Genomic DNA, 18,619 nt, shown 5'->3' with positions numbered 1-18,619 from the left:
AAAATAGATCTAGCTTCAAAGGATCCTTGGATGGCTTGAAAGTTCTTGAAGCAAAATCATGACACGAAAACAAATTCAAGTAAGATTTCCACTTGAAATAAGATTGTTAAAGTTATAGAAAATGAATCAAAGTTTGAATATGAGTATTACCTTATATTAGAAAGATATCTTACTGTAAATAAGAAAAATTTCTTGAGGTTGGATGATCACTCAAAGTGGATTTGCAAGATTGGAAGTAAGCTAGCAGAAGTGTTGTTGGTGTGTTCTTGAGTAGTTGTTTTATAACTTGGTTTATGTATGGATTTATGAACTAGATTGAGCTAGATTTTGTTGAATATGATGAAGAACACTTAGAACAAAGTAAGAACACTTGAGAGAGAGTAATTTGATTCAAGAAAAATTGAAAATGAATGTGTTTGTGTACCCCTCATTTCACGTGAACTTGCATGAGTCATATAGGCTCCATTAGTTTGTTATTTTGTGAGATATTTCATACAAGATGTTAAATGATGGTTCCCATATGGTTAGGTGACTCACATGGGCTACTAAGAGCTAATCATTGGAGTGTATATACCAATAGTAAATACATTTAGAAGCTGTGTATTGTACGAGTACAAATACGAGTGCATACGAGTAGAATTGTTGATGAAAATGAATGAGGATGTAATTGTAAGCATTTTTGTTAAGTAGAAGTACTTTGATAAGTGTCTTGAAGTCTTTCAAAAGTGTATGAATACATATTAAAACACTACATGTAAATACATTTTAACTGAATCGTTAAGTCATCGTTAGTCGTTACATGTATATGTTGTTTTGAAACCTTTAGGTTAACGGTCTTGTTAAATGTTGTTAACCAATTGTTTATTATATCTAAAGAGATGTTAAATTGTTACATTATCATGATATTATGATATATAATATATCTTAGTATTATATATACAGTTAAATGTCGTTACAACGATAATCGTTACATATATGTCTCGTTTCGAAATCATTAAGTTAGTAGTCTTATTTTTACATATGTAGTTCATTGTTAATACACTTAATGATATATTTACTTATCATTTAACAAAAATAACCAAGTGTATCAATATCTTAATATGATTCATATATACTTAGTAAGACGTTGTTATAACGATAATCGTTATATATATCGTTTTCGAGTTTCTTAATTCAATAGTCTCATTTTTATGTATATAACACATTGTTAAAATACCTAATGAGATACTTACTTATCATAATATCATGTTAACTATATATATAACCATATATATGTTATCATATAGTTTTTACAAGTTTTAACGTTCGCGAATCACCGGTCAACTTAGGTGGTCAATTGTCTATATGAAACCTATTTCAATTAATCAAGTCTTAACAAGTTTGATTGCTTAACATGTTGGAAACACTTAATCATGTAAATAACAATTTCATTTAATATATATAAACATGGAAAAGTTCGGGTCACTACATAAAGGATCTGGAAAGTCCGCTGAAGGTAGAGTTTGCGGATCAGATTGCGCGTTAGTAAAACATTGCAGATTAATTCCGCCAAGACAACGCGGATGTTGATTAATCTGCACACCGTGAATATTCCAGAAACTATAAATAGAGAGCTTTGCCTCTCATTTATAGGCTGTTGATTCTCCACCATTTGCTCTAGCCTTTGTAATTTTCACTTGTGACTTTGCCCAAGGAATTTTTACATTGTGTTAAGGTGAATTATGCTATTCAAGAATCAAGACCGGGTCGGGATGGTTGATCACTTGATTGTTAAAGTGAAAAACGATCATCAGGCCCAAGACAATCATCAACATCCCATTTCACCCCCTTTAATCTCATTGCACTCAATCCTTAATTAAGTAATGTTAATATAGGATTGATCATGATTAAGGTGAATTTGCCTTCCCGCCAAATGAAGTTACGTCTCACCTCGGATGCTAAGCTGAGGGCGTCACCACCAGTGGCGACTCCACTCCATGAGAAGTGGGGTCCCATGACCCCATTAAATAAATTTTTTTTTACACTATCTACTCTTCAAATTGTACGGGACACCACTAAATTTAACTATAGGACCTCATATATTTTAAAAATTTATGATTTTCAAAGGTAAACAACCACTAAAGTACCCTTAAAATATAATTAGGTTCGATAAAAAAAAATTAGGACCCCATTAGGTTTTCATCCTGGATTCGCCACTGGTCACCACATCTAATATGGAATCATATTTAGTCGTGTTTCGGCGAATTTAACCAAGACTACATCTAATGCGGAATCATATTTAGTCGTATTTCAGTGAATTACTTAGAGGCTGTTTTTTTTTTTATTATTATTATTAAGTGATGTTTCCATAACATTTTGTTTAAGATGATGTAGCTATTCCTATTTCACTTGAAGACATACAAATTTTAAGATTACCGGTGCCATTGAGCTTACACCAGGTACCTATTGCGCTCCCATAATGTGTTGATGGATGAGACATATTTGCGAGAATATTGGGGTCCATGAAGAGTAAATAGACTACAAAGTCTGCACAGGATAAGGCGCGTGTATTCCACCTCCCAAACACCAAGAAGCAGGTAACTTTTGGGACCCAATTACCTTTCCTGTAGGGGGAATTATTTTCAACAAGGACAGACCCATATGGACACCACCTTTTGTCAGGGCCACAAATCACACCTTTAACATTCCATTTCTTACAATTTACCCCCTAACTTTCCTTCTATCTTGGTATCTAACATGAAGGTTAGAGTGTTTGTATTACCTTCTTTAGTGAAGCACTTCAATACATAACTATCAATTTAGATTACCATAATATGGTTTTGGTTTCTTACAAACATAATGAAATATGAAATAAGGTAATAGCTATTTGGTGGGTAACACTTGAATTGATTAAAATTTTTCGAGATTTTACCATATTCCCTTACAAAGCTCATATTTTTTGCTAGTGACCGGACACAAAAATCATCTTCACCCTCTCACTTGGTCATGTCACTTTCTCGGTCATCTTATCCTGTCACTGAAACACCCTAATCAACCTAGAAGTTAACCATCATTGCCAGCTGATAGCCTACGACTACCACGGTCTTTCATCAAACCTAAACAGTAGTATTTTATATTTTATATAACTATTAAATCAGATAAAATATCTCACGTAGTTTAGAATGCGATGAAACATGTGGGGTCATATTTTAAGCTTGGCCCCGAAGATAAAAGTAGGGATCATACATGAAGGGTAAAAGAACTTTAAAGCCAAACCTCAATAATATCGAGTCATCATGATTTTGATGTTATGGGCCTGAATGATGGGTGTAATCTACATTCATTGCAACAAAATCTTAATCAATCAATATTTTCTTTTTCCTATAGAAGAGGAGCTATTTTACCTTTTGCAATATTTGATTTGATACGACATCATAATCATTACATATGACTAATAGGATACCCGTGCTTACGCGGTGGAGAAACTTTTTATAATATGTCAAAATAAAATAAAATGTGATTTACCGCTGTAAAGTTTAGCCGAATAATGTCTTAAATCATAGAATAGATAGTGTCGAAAATCATATACTATAGTTATATAGTTATCATATCACTACAAGATAAATGCAATTTGGGGTAGCTTAATCCCTGCCAATTAAAATAGTGTCGATGTAAAGTGCAATAAGAATAATCTTCAATCTGTCCTCAAAAAATAATTTTCAAATTTTCTACAATACCTCCCTCCAATTACATATGTAGAATTTTCGTAGCTTGGAAAATATCTACAGTTAATCCACAAGCCAGTTTCAAACTTCAAATTGATGGTATGTACGTAACGTACCTACCTACCTATGTTGGAAAATAAGTACTGTAGTAGTTAAAGTAGACTTGAATGGGACTTAGCCGGTTAGCAAAAGGTTCAAATTTAACAAAACATTGTTTTACGTATATCTGACAAACGGGTTAGGTTAGGTCAGTTTGGGTATCGGGTAAAATGGTTTTGAGTATTAGGTCAAAATGGTTTTGAGTTGAAATGGATCATGGTTCAAACCGATAAAAATTTTAAATGAGCCCAAATGGGTCAATTTGGGTATCGGGTCGAAACGGATCACATGTCAGATGGGTCAAATGGTTCCAAACAGGTCATATACTTTTACATTTATTATATTATTTTAATTATTATTACATATTATATATATATAAGAAATATTAAAATACATAATAAATGATATAACCATGAATGCTTTCATATATTTTACCAAAATCTGATTGGCTGACCAAAATTTGACACCCTCTTTTTTCCGTCAACTTTCTAAGTGACGCCATTGGGCATCAAATTTTGATGCCGCATTAGGGCGACAAAGAGGTGACAAATAGGATTCTATGTCATTTGATGAAAGCATCTAACGCTGCGTTAGAAATAGCCTTAGACATGTTTCTTTATATATTGTATAGGACCCAATGATCGGAAGGAAACTCATTGGACTTTTTTTAAGTTTTGATTTACATTACTAGGCCTAATTTCTAACAAGACCCAATTGACCCAAATTTGAGAGTATGTATCTTAATTGCCAAGTATATTTTTACGCCACAAATGAACTTGCTGATCTCATTCACACTTGCAAGATAGTGGCACTATAGTGTGCAACAATCGATTTTGACTGTAGGAACCAAGATCATTCCAGACCAACACCGGCAAATAGTAATGTTCATGAAAGTTGAGGGAAAAAAAAATAATAGTAATAAAAGTTACACGGTTTAATATGTTTTCAATAACAATGCTTCAAAATTTCAAACAATATTCATATTTTTCAAACCACAAACCCCCACTCAAAATAAGAGGTTTGCGGTCTATAACAACTAACCCTTTTAAGCGGTCGATTCCAATACTCTACAATTCTTAATCCTGTAGTTTCGGATTTAGTCCAGTCATGTTTGATATGAAAAGAATCCATAGATCACAACTTAAGCATATCGCTGATCTCTTTCGTCACTTAAGTGCAACTTTTTTTAAACAACTTAGGCTACGAAAAATCACATATAACAATATATAAATTCATGACAATGTGTTAGAACATGCGCATAATATTCACTGAAATTTCAAAGTTGACCTTATTTCCTTGATTTTCTTGAGACTTTTTTGTGCCATTGGTTCCTCCATTATACATAAAAAAAATTAACAACATCCCTCCGTGTTTTTTTTTTTTTTTTTTTTTGCTAACAGCATCCTTCCATTATCCCATTTAAACATAGCGAGTCCCTCCGTCAACCATCCATTTAAATTGGACGTTAAGTGTCATCATGTGTGTTGCATGTGAGGGTAAATTCATCTTTTTAGCCTTCTTCTTGCTCAACTTGTTCTTCCCCAAAATTAAAAACCCTAATTTTTTTAAAAAAATATTAAACATAAATCAACACAACACAACTCACTTGTTATCCATATTCCCTCGTGCTAATCAAGTACTCACTACATATAAAAATATACTCTGTATCTGTATCCGTATATGGATTAAAAATAAAGAGGAAATTATACAGTAGTAGATACGGGGGTGTATTAGTGGAACCAGAATGTTAGGGTTTTTAATGAAGACTGTAAAATCAACTACAACAAATTCATCATCATCATCACATCAATGGTTCTTTTAGTTTTTGTATTCATATCCATTTACGAGCTCAAGAGATTGCAGCTAAATGCAGACTACCGCGTATATATCTTGTTGACAAGGAGCATTTCAGTAGAATATTTTATAGGGGTTGCAGATGTTAATTGTGTTGATTTATGTCTAATATTTTCTTAAAAATTAGGGTTTGCAATTTTGGGGAAGAACAAATTGAGCAAGAGAAGGCTTCAAATTTAGATTCAGATAAAGAAGACTAAAAGGACGAATTTACCCTTACATGCAACGCAAATGATGGCACTTAACGTCCAATTTAAAAGGATAGTTGACGGAGGGACTCAATATGTTTAAATGGGATAATAGAAGGATGTCGTTAGCCAAAAAAAACGGAGGGATGATGTTAGCTTTTTGGTGTATAATGGAGGGACCAACGACACAAAAAAGTCTTTTCTTTAAACAAAATCAAAGGCGATAATCAATTCGCGTCATGAGGGACTTGATATGTGCAATTTTTACATATGAAGATATCCAATTAGGGTATTCACAAACATTAAAGATGAGGCAATAAGCCTTTCATGACTCAGTTAAAGTTTCAATTTTGATCACATTCCCCTGGATTTCCTTGAAACAAAGGCACTAATCTCTTCGTGTTACATTTAGAATATGAACAAACGGAGGGAGATCAATTGTTTTAGATAACAAGATACTCTGCTTAGTCTATTCACAAACATTCAAGATACGGCAATAACCCTTCCATGATTTGTTACCCATCAAGTACAAACTGTTTTTGAAACCTAGTAAACATGATACTCAAATAAAAAAGGTAGAACATTACCACATGAAAAGGGCTGCTTAATAAGAGAAACCTGAGAGGAAGTCAAGTAATCAGTCCACCTCCAATCAGATGAAAACAGCCTGCATAAGAATTTGCCATCATGGTCAATAAACCCTAGTTACTGGACTAAGAAAAAAAAACAGAGATAACAACGCAGCCACCATAAATTCTGGAATAAGCATTTCAAGGTTTTCAACAACTATGTAGATTTTACCCAAAATCGTGCTAACTTACTACTACTGAACCTCGTGGCTAACAACATAAACATTCCTTCCAGAATAGTTATGCATTTTGCACCACATCAACATCAGGTAAAATATAAGCAACTTATGATTATTTTTTATGAAATTTGTTTCCTAAATTTCTACTTAGAACTCTCTCCAGTATTTATAATTTATAATAATAACATTACCAACAATTGCAATAAGGGTGTGTTTTGTTGAGTATATTGGATAGGACTACAAGGAACGGGAAAAAAATGCATAAAATCCTTTTCATTTCAGCATATTTTAAAAAAGAAATAATTAAAATCTATTCTCCAATCTTAAACAAACATTATCATTAACAGTCATCCTCGAATATCAGTGTATTATTACAAAAAATGGACGAATTCAGTACTGATTAAATAGTTCAAGACCATATAACACCAACTTGACAATTAAGACTACTTCAGAACTAATAATCACCTTGCGGCCTACACAGCAGTGATACGTTTATTAGCTTTATGGAGTCTAAAAATCATTTGAAAGCAAGATATGCACAGTTTCAACAATTAATCTGGTGTACTAAGTGCCTAAGTGAGGATATATTGACACTTAGATACTATGAAATGCTGTAAATGCACCATCACTTAAAAGTTCATACAACTCAACTCAAGTTCATACTTCATACTACATCCATTCTTTGTTGATGTTCAATACCTGGTATCTAAATTCTAAAAGGGGTGTTTGGGTGGGCTTATGAAATCAAATAAGTAGGCAAATTAACCTAAACCAACTAAGGTTATCCAAACACCAAATATCTAGCTTAGCAGTATGTTACATTAAGCAAATAAACTAACATTATAAGCCCCACCCAAACACTCCCTAAACAAAGCAAAGAATAATAAGTTTACACAAATACAGAACTTACAAAATCATTTAGCAACCATTCTAGCAATGAAGTCTTCATACTTAATTTTACCATCGGATCCAACATCAACTTCTCGGATCCACTCATCAAACTCACCCGGTTCTAATTTTTCCCCAATACTCGTCAATATATGTTTCAGATCCGCAACGACGACGTATCCAGTTCCATCTTTATCAATCACTTTAAACGCATCTCTTAATTGTCGATCGAACGGCTCAGGTTTCAGATGTTTCGACATCAAATCAATAAATCGAGTAAAATCGAACGGTGAATTGAGTTTCTCTTCAGCGATTATAGATTTTAATTGAGCTTGTGTAGGGTTTCCACCGAGTGATCTCATCAGGATTCCGAGCTCCGACGGCGCTATTTTACCGTCACCGTCGGTGTCGAAAAGCGTGAACGCTTCTTTCATTGAAGAAACTTGATCGTCGTTTAGATTCTTTTCCCGTTTTTTCGTGATTTTTTTTTTCTTCTTTTTATGAAAGTTGTGAAATATTTGTTTTTTGGATTTTGATTTATTGGGGGTGGTTTGTAGACACGGGGAGTATGTTCAACTCTGATCAGGGCTTAAATTTTGGGCCATTTAGAACGTACATATTCAAATAAAATGAGATGGGCCGAAAAAGGTGAAGATATTGGGCCATTAAGATCGTGATTTTTGAAAGTTGGTTTTAGTTGCAAAAACTTGAAGTGCATGTACATTGTTCCTTTTCATTAGTTGGTAGGCCTGAACCTTAAGCGATTATGTCATTGTTCACTTTTCCAAAACATATTTAATTTTTTTTTTTTTTTGACAACGAATAGGATCACTCGAGGGGACTAAACCACCCGTTGCGATCATCTCCCGTTTCGATTATGCCGATCAGCGATAATAACCCCGCCCCCATCGATGCCCGGGAGGAAATCTTGAAACCGATCCAAGGGCACGGCCAAGTAAAACCTCTTTCCCCTTTACCCCCCAAACGATACGGAAAAGGTGCCATGGGTGGATACTTCATGGCAGAGATGAAATTGTGTTTTAAATATGTAACCAACGGGAGTCGAACTCCTGACCTCCCCTAAAGGAGGCAGACCCCGACCACTGGACCACATCGCAACTTCCAAAACATATTTAATTGATGGGACTTTTTCCAGCAAGCAAGCATTAAGGACCTAAACAATACAGTACAACTTAAGTACAATAGTTATTAAAAAAAAAAAAAAAAACAAAAAAAAAAAAAAAAAAAAAAAAACCTTAAGGTGTGACTAACAAGTTATTAACGACCTAAAGACACTTTCTTAGAAGAAGTAAAAACTTTTTCTTATTAAACTTTCAAGTACAAATTAAAAACCAATGTGACTAATAAGTTAGTAGCATTGTATCAAAGAAAGAATAAAAAAATTTTAAAACTTGTAATATATACTTGTTAACATGGATTGCTTTAGGTAATACTAGTTAGAATCGGCACGCGCGATGTGACGGGGCCTTTCGGGTTGCATACTCATATTTAATAGCGTTATGTATTTACAGAATAAAAAACGTGTTGGTACGAGTGTGTTATGTATGAAAAAAACCCGAAATATTAAGCGTTTTTTAAAAAGTGTCTGTTTTGCGTACAATAAGTTTCGTTGTGTTCGTAAAATTATTTCGAGGTGAAAGTGGAAAATTTTAACGGGTGGCAAGCTGAAAGATATCACCGGTTTAAAGTTTAGGTGGAATATGTTTTAGTATTTTAATTAAAATAGGAATTTTATGTTTAAGGTCCCTGTTTTAAGGATGGATAAGTTTGAGAGGTATTATTTTTTTGTAGCCATTGTCGCTGGGTAGTGGTACTTTGGTTTAAACGATCAAAGTTGCCACCTCTTTTAGTATATTTAACTTTAGTATATTTAAAATTAATAACATGACTTTTTTTCCCGGTGACACACAATTTTAATAAAAATAGACTTAATAATTTATTGAAGCACAGATAACAAATTGATTCAATATTCAACTATTTATTTCCCAAAATGCAATGCTATCTTAAAATGAAAATGCTCACCTCTATCAACAAAAAAAAAAATAGATAAATAATACTCCGTAAATGTTACTCCGTAATGTGTTTACAGTTTCGGGTTCATCTTGAGAGTCGGGCCGGGGCATATATTAAGTATTATAATTAATTTAAATTTTTTTAAAAATGGAAGTAAAAGTGAAAAAGGGGGATAATGGGTTACTTTTGCAGTATCATCTTTTGTGTTGTTGTGAATTGTGATGCCCACTCATGCTGATGGATGCTGCTTTACCAAAGCTTTCACGATTCCTTTTCATTTACACCGATTCCATTTGGTGGTCACTGCCCAGCATATATCATATATGCATCATCCTCGTCATCTTGTAAACTATATAGCTTATAAAAATATACGAGTATATTTTAAAATCAATTTTAGAAATATAGAGTAATTTTATCTACAAAACGTAAAAATTAACGCCATGAAAACTATTACTAGTTTCTAGTCTGGGAAAATGATTGTTGTAGTTACAACAATTAAGTTACGTACGTGTTAGTAAGTTATTAAGTTCCTATTAACATTTAAAAAAGATGTAGCTATTAAGATAGAAAAGTGGGGCCTCCATAAGTTAGCAAATGGCGATGGGGACATTGTGAAATATATTTACTAGCTAATATTATGAACTTTTGTGTCATCATTTATAACTTTTAATTTGATTCACGTCACAACATTTTATACAAAAAGGTAGCAACTTTTCAAAACTTAATGCAGAAAGAAATGGTGATTGACTATCAGATTATGTTTTAGGATAACTTCATTGTTGAAGAAGTATAAATGCTGAAGTATCGTATTGTAGAGTTAAAACAGCTAACAAAATTTTCATTTTTGACACTTTCATTATAGTTAGCACTTTAGAATATGAATACTTTAAAATGTTTTTGACACTTATGTCTGTCAAAAAAAAAACTAACACTTAAAAGTGTTAAAAAGGAAAAACCAATTACACTTAAATGTGTCAAAAACTTAATACCTCTTAAAAATATTGACACCATATTTTCCGACACTTATTTTTTTTCTTCTTCATATTTTCACAATTCCAACTTACATGTCACATTTTTAAGCGTTATTTAAAAAGTGTCACAAAATAGTTTTTAGCCAATAATATAAAGAAAGAAAAAATCAAACAAAGCAGAAGTCGCTGCTCCAAGATGTCAATGGGAATGTTGTCGCGAGTGATGAGATAGTGTACAACAATGTAAAATATGGTTCACTACGGATGCTCAAAAATAGTGAATCTATAACATCTACTTATCTCATTTTCCTTATAAGATCTTCGTGTACCAAACATATTTAACAAGGAATAAAATTAGAGAAATAGTACTCCGGTAAAGTACTTTAAACTTGTACATTATTTTGCTTAACATCTTTTAGGCAAGGTTGAAAAATGTGTGTGACATGGTCGATATAACACCCCGCCAAATTACCATCTGACGGCGTGTTAATTCCGGTCTCACAGTTAACAGTTACGCCTTCTATATAAGACGTTTAAAGCAATCGCATTTAATTTTATTCAAAAATTAACTTTCAAAAACACAAGTCAATAATCCCAAAATAGAAACACTGTTGTGATCGTAACCACAAGCCAACAGTATTTAAACAATATAAAAGTTTTAAATGCGAAAGTAATAATGTTCTTTAAAATCAAATGCTGACTCCACGGCCAGTCATGCAGCAAACACAGCGGAAGCATACCTCTTAAGGACCTGAGAATAACAACACGCAAAAACAGGTCAACAAATAATGTTGGTGAATCTACAGGTTTAAAGTAATGTAACAGTATCTGAAAAACAGTTATCAGAAAAATAGTTTAATTTCCTTGACCACGAGATTCTATCGTTTGCATAAACCGAGCACCTGAATACTAGCAATGACCCGAGTATAGAAGCCACTATACCCGAACTTACCTCGTAAAATGTTATATACTTGTTCAAATGTATTTAATGTTCAAAGTAAATGCAACACAGTTTTTATAGCGGGTGAGGTTGTCAACCTAACGGATTCGTCCATCTAAATTGTGCTTACACTGATGGTATTAAAAGTATTCAAGCTAGAGGCTTTTTGAACAAACTCATTATGCATATGTGTAGTACTCATGTCAACATAAAAGTATTTAAAAATGTAGATATAATAGCGTGTATTCTCATTCCTGAAAAATGTAAAAAAGCGGGACTGTAGACTCACCTTTGAATAAGCTCGGAATGAAAAGTGAACAATTAACTTGTATGGTTTATAGCCGAGTAATGCAACCTAAGTATACGTATGTAGGTTGGTCAATATATGTATCTTAAATAAGTGTGGTTTCATAGTGTGCGTTGTCTTATTGCTCGACTCGACGCGTTTCAAAGTAAAAGTCAACTATATCATACAAGTCAAACAAAGTCAACCGAAGTCAAACCAAAAGTCAAACTTGGTCAATGTGGTCAACTAAAGTCAACATCAGTAGGTTCATGTCAAATATTGGTCAACATGTCAAACCTAAGTCAAACAATACGTTTTAGGTCATGAATGATCATTTTCACAATTTCAGTTTATCGTCATGCACAAAATTTATGAACACGTAGCATACTTAGCACATTATCTCATAGTAAAAAATTCAAGTAAATATGACAAACTCCAGATCATAAATATACTTAAAATCAATTCCAAAAAGTTTGGCCAGGGACTCATACGACAATTAAAAGTCAGGAATCAGAAGGTATACATTTGGGGTTTGCCAGGTCAGTTTCTGACCACGCACTAATTTCATTTTGGCTATAACCGGAGTTAGGAACATGCAATTGATACAAGACCAGTGGCCATAGTTCAAGGACAAATCAAAGTAACACATATCAAAAATCTAGCAACTTTTGTTTAGCCAATTGGTACAGTTTATTCGTGCAAGTTGAACATTCAGTTTTCAACTCAAATCAGAATTCACATAAAGTATGGATCTATTGTGCCCAATGCATAAGTTTTCAGAGATTGGCATAAACTAACAATAAGTCACATATCATGTTAAGTTTCATTTTTCAGAAGCGTACATGCTCAATCAATATACCAAATCCACAGAGTACAAAACCGTGTTCAATTTACAGATTCGATTCTCATTTAGTTAGTCACATTCGCACACGATTATCCGAAGATCTACATACAATTAGCCTATGATATCCACATGAAATATGAAGTACTTTTTATCTAATTTTCAAATATGCAAAGCTTTAATCACAGAATTTAACACATTTTTATACAAGGTTATTTTCATGCAAGTGATGTACAAAACTACTTTTACACTAATTCTAGCATATCTTGGGCTATACATAAGCAAACGACACGATATCCAAGTCTAACTTGAGTGTTTTTAAATTTTCTTTCCAGTGGTATAATTCTCACATTCCAATTCGTTTTCTATCAATACCAGATTTCTGATCAAGTAACAAAAACACAACGATAATTCAAATCGACATAACTTAATCATACGGAAACGAAATCAAGCGAATCCAAAGCCTAAACTCAATAGTTTTTCGCAAGGAATCTGATTATAACATAATAATTAAAATTTGAAAAACTTAATTTTTCTGATCAAGCAAATACAAATTCGTTTTTAAACCCTAGCGCATCAAACAATCAAAATAACGATCACAATTAACACGTACGCGTATAGACTTGAGCAATTGACAACATAACTATGAAACTCACATGAAAATCAGATTTCAAGAGTTAGGGTTTAGCTAAATATACCTTAGATCACAAAATTGTTTATACCAATGGATAGAGAACGAGGAGATGAACGCGATTGGTGTATAACACTTTTGTTAATTTTGAAAGATGAAGGTATGGTGGTGATGGTGATGGTCGACGATGGGAGGAGAGGGAGGAGGGAAAAGCTGCGTTCTTTGTTTCTAATTAGGTTTAGGGTAAAGAATACAAGTACTAGTTAATTTATACATGGATTAAATACCCCTAATTGCACTTAAGTCCCTCCATTAGCCAAAAATTAACAAAATAAGGGGGAGGGGAGGGGGTTCGGCCGAATGGGGCCCTCATGGGGTTCCCGGGCTCTCGTTTTGCAATCCCGTGTAATCGTGGTCCGTTTTAAGTGCCGTTTAGTCGTACCGAAGGCCCGAAACGCTAACCCGATCGTTAAACACAACCAATTGTTTAATTTATTAAAAACCCTATAAATTAAATATTTTTAAAAGTTAATAATTAATAAAATTAATTATTAAAATAAACCCGAGCGTTTCGTTGCTCAAAAAGCTATGATCAAAATCGTATCATTTTTATCGTATTTCATTATCCGAAATATTTATTTGAATTAATATCAACCCATATTAATTATTGAAACCCTCCGAAGATCAAGTACGCATTTAATACACGTAAACACATAAAAGTTAAATAATCACCGTTAAATAAACTAACGGAAGGTTAACAGAAGTAACGGAAAAATCAGGGTTGTTACATTACCCACCTGTTATTGAAAATTTTGTCCCGAAATTTTAGTGATCGTCCGCTGAAGTAGTTTCCTCGGGAAACAGTTGCGGATATTTCAGCCTCATCTGGTCTTCACGCTCCCACGTGAACTATGGTCCTCTTCTCGCGTTCCACCGAACCTTAACGATAGGAATTCTGCTCTGCTTCAACTGTTTGACCTCACGGCCCAAGATTTCAACAGGTTCCTCAATGAAATGAAGTTTGTCGTCGATACGTAGTTCCTCTAAAGGAATAATCAAATTATCATCGGCTAGGCACTTCTTTAGATTGGATACATGGAAAACATCATGAATACCGCTGAGTGCTTGTGGCAGTTCCAATCTGTAAGCTACTAGTCCAACTCTTTCAGTTATCTCAAACGGTCCAACATATCTAGGACTCAGTTTACCTCGTTTCCCAAATCGTACAACACCCTTCCAAGGTGATACCTTAAGCATAACCTTGTCACCAATTTGGAACTCTATGTCCTTCCGCCTAACATCGACGTAACTCTTTTGACGACTTCGAGCCGTTCTCAATCATTCATGAATCTGTAGATCTTTCTCAGTTGTCTCCTAAATAATCTCAGGACCTGTCAACTGACTATCTCCCAACTCGCTCCAACAAACGGGAGACCTACACTTCCTTCCATACAACGCTTCGAATGGTGCAGCTTTAATGCTCGCATGGTAGCTGTTATTGTATGAGAACTCAGCTAGTGGTAAATACTTATCCCATCCGTTTCCGAAATCAATGACACACGCTCTCAGCATGTCCTCAAAAGTCTGAATAGTTCGTTCGCTCTGGCCATCCGTCTGGGGGTGATATGCTGTACTCATATCTAAACGAGTTCCCATTGCTTTCTGCAATGATTGCCAAAACCTGGAAGTAAATCTACTGTCGCGGTCGCATATAATGGATATAGGCACTCCATGCCTAGAGACGACTTCTTTAATGTAGATCTGAGCCAACTTCTCCATTTTATCAGTTTCCCTTATCGGTAAGAAGTGTGCGGACCTATTGAGACGATCTACGATAACCCAAATAGTATCGTGACCTCCCGCCGTTCTCGGCAGTTTCGTAATGAAGTCCATGGAAATACCTTCCCACTTCCACTGGGGAATCTCTGGTTGAGTTAATAATCATGATGGCTTCTGATGCTCAGACTTGACTTTAGCGCAAGTCAAACACTTCTCGACATAGGTAGCAATGTCAGCTTTCAAATTTGGCCACCAATAAAATGCCTTCAAATCCTGGTACATTTTATCTGATCCCGGATGAATTGAGTATCTTGACTTGTGTGCTTCCTCCAACACTAGTTCTCTCAATCTACCGAAATTTGGTACCCAAATTCGGTTAGCAAAGTACCGTGTTCCGTCCTCCTTGATGTCAAACTTCTTATCCATCCCTTTCAGAAATTCAACATCAACATTCTCTTGTTTCATGGCTTCTTGTTGTGCTTCACGGATTTGTGATGTGAGATTAGTACGGACAACTATGTTAAGCGCTTTAACCCTAAGAGGTTTCTCTTGCTCCTTTCTGCTTAAGGCATCTGCCACAACATTCGCCTTGCCCGGATGGTATTGAAGTTCGCAGTTATAATCGTTAAGTAGTTCCATCCAACGTCGTTGTCTCATGTTAAGCTGTTTCTGATCGAATATGTGCTGTAAACTCTTATGGTCAGTGAAGATAGTGAACTTGGTTCCAAACAGGTAGTGTCTCCACATTTTAAGTGCAAAGACAACAGCTCCTAACTCAAGATCGTGCGTAGTGTAGTTCTGCTCGTGTATCTTTAACTGACGCGATCCCTAAGCAATAACTTTGTTTCATTGCATAAGCACGCAACCCATTCCTTGACGTGAGGTATCACAATAAACAACAAAATCTTCACTTCCCTCGGGTAGAGACAATACTGGTGCAGTTGTTAACTTCTCTTTCAACAACTTAAAGGTAGTCTCTTGCGGTTCTGATCACTCAAACTTCTTGCCCTTATGAGTCAACACGGTTAATGGTCGGGCGATCTTAGAGAATCCTTCAATGAATCTCTGGTAGTAACCAGCTAGACCCAAAAATTGCCTAATCTGCGTTGGCGTATTTGGAGTTTCTCAATTCTTAACCGACTCAATCTTTGCTGGATCGACCTGTATTCCATTGGCCCCTACAACATGGCCAAGAAATTATACTTCTGGTAACCAAAAGTCACACTTAGAGAACTTTGCATACAACTGCTCTTCTCTAAGCATAGTCAATATCGAACGTAGATGCTGCTCGTGCTCTTCTCTGTTCTTGGAGTACACCAATATATCATCAATGAACACAATGACGAATTTATCTAGGTATGGCTTACACACACGGTTCATGAGGTCCATGAACACTGCTGGTGCATTTGTCAAACCAAACGACATCACTGTAAACTCATAATGCCCATAACGTGTTCTAAACGCTGTCTTCAGGACATCAGCTTCTTTGACTCTCAATTGATGATACCCGGATCTCAAATCAATCTTTGAATAACAACTGGATCCCTGTAGCTGATCAAATAAGTAATCAATCCTCGGTAGCGGATACCGATTCTTGATTGTCAGCTTGTTCGATTCTTTGTAGTCGATACACAATCTCATCGACCCATCCTTCTTCTTAACAAATAGGACCGGAGCTCCCCAAGGCAAAGAACTCGGTCGAATAAACCCCTTGTCTAACAACTCTTGCAATTGACTAAACAACTCTTGAAGTTCTGGGGGTGCAAGTCTGTACGGTGCGCGAGCCACCGGTGCCGCTCCTGGCACTAAGTCTATCTGAAACTCAATTTCTCGATGCGGTGGGAGACCAGGTAATTCCTCCGGAAAAACTTCAAGAAATTCCTTAACTATAGTAACATCTTCGGGTCTCCTTTCTTCTGGTACAATTTGGCTTACATGAGCCAAGAACGCGATACATCCTTTTCTCACGTACTTCTGGACTTTCAAGCAGTTAATGAGATGTAATTATGAGCCATTCTTTTCACCATAAATCATCATAGGTTCACCGTCAGCAATAGGAATACGAATAGCCTTTAGGTCACAGACCACCTCGGCTTTGTTATCAGCTAACCAGTCCATTCCAACCACAAGGTCAAAACTTCTCAGTTTAATAGGTATCACATTAATGCTAAAGGGATTACTTTCTAACGTCAAAGTACAATCACGATAAATCTTATCAGCTCTCATCAAGTTACCATTCCCTAGTTCTATGGAATACACGTTATCTAAGGAAGAAACAGGTTTCTTAACATTGTGACAAATATCCTTAGATATAAAACTTCTATCGGCGCCAGTATCAAACAAAACATAAACACTAAAATAGTTGGGTGAGAATGTACATTTAACTGAGTTAAGGTCATTGCATGTCCCACTGGGGTGATGGGTGGTTGCAGTTCCCTGAGTGGGTCCATCTTTCTTCTTCCTCGGGCAGTCCTTCGCGTAATGGCCTGCTTCGCCACACATAAAACACCTATTCTTATTGGTGTTGACCTTACAATCTTGGGCCAGGTGACCCTTCTTTTGACACTTGGTGTAAACCAGCATTTTGCATCCCCTATGGTGGTGCTTTCCACATTTTCCACACAATGGTAGTTTTCCCTTGTAATTCGTGTTGGATAAAGATCCTTTCTCGAAGTTACGGGGCATCTCTTGCTTCTCACCTCGGTTCTGTGCGAGATTTCCAACATAATTCTCACATCGTTTCCTTTTCCCATTAACTTCATTTCCTGTAACAGGCATCTCTTTTCCTTCCGATCGGCTAACTTGCTTCATTCTATTTATCGCCATGTTAATGACTCCGAGTATTGTCTTTGGTTGATGGGAAAGGACAAAACCAAACACTTCCATTGGTAATCCCGACATGTACCTCTCGATTGCTCTTTCCACTGATGAGACCAAATGTGGGCAAAGCAACGATAGCTCCCGGAATCGGTTAGTGTAACTAGCAATGTTGTTTCCAATGACCCTTAGGTTCAGAAGTTCATTTTCCCACCTTATCCGCTCTCGTCGGGGACAGTATTTCTCAATCGTTCAATCAAAACCTGCAGCTATAAGAGCTTCCGTCACACGATGGTTAACGAGTTCTTCCAGTTGAGCCTCGAGCATTTCAATAGTAAACATGGTCTCCTTCTACACAAACGATACATCGAGGTAAGATCAATGAAAAATAGAGTTACTAAAAAAAATATACTAGCAACGAGTGTTGAAGACTAGTAAATAATAGTACGAAAAGATTCGCTAGTAGTGAGAAGTAGTGTAAGTAGTGATAGTAGTGATAGTAGTGACACTAGTGGTAGTAGTAGTGGTACTAGTGTTATGTAGTGATAGTAACACTAAGTAGTAACATTAATGGCAATAGTAGTAGTATAACATAACACAAGTATTATGATCATACAAATTTACTAAATATAGAATATTACCGCATGCAATAAAAGATAATAGTTACTAATAGCATAATCCACCATTACTATAAATAAAATCCAAGAGTGATAAACCAAATTCCAAATTAGTAAACCAAACAATAAACATAATGTGCTAATAGCCCGGTTTATAACACC

General features: G+C 35.3%; 1 protein-coding gene across 1 annotated transcript; it reads right to left on the bottom strand.

Annotated features, from left to right (window-relative positions):
* Positions 1-5,182: 5,182 nt before the first annotated feature.
* On the bottom strand, positions 5,183-17,849 carry LOC139863149 (uncharacterized). Its single transcript, XM_071851798.1, has 3 exons — positions 17,402-17,849; positions 7,564-8,043; positions 5,183-6,512 (listed from the first exon to the last, which is right to left on the bottom strand). Exons 1-2 carry the CDS (start codon positions 17,847-17,849, stop codon positions 7,568-7,570), a joined length of 924 nt encoding a protein of 307 aa, XP_071707899.1. The 3' UTR covers positions 5,183-6,512; positions 7,564-7,567.
* Positions 17,850-18,619: the final 770 nt, after the last annotated feature.

This window comes from Rutidosis leptorrhynchoides, chromosome 8 (genome assembly GCF_046630445.1).
Source record: "Rutidosis leptorrhynchoides isolate AG116_Rl617_1_P2 chromosome 8, CSIRO_AGI_Rlap_v1, whole genome shotgun sequence".
In the NCBI taxonomy this organism is placed as follows: Eukaryota; Viridiplantae; Streptophyta; class Magnoliopsida; order Asterales; family Asteraceae; genus Rutidosis; species Rutidosis leptorrhynchoides.
The sequence above is the reverse complement of the archived record's forward strand: the minus strand, read 5'-3'. Positions and strand labels throughout refer to the sequence as shown.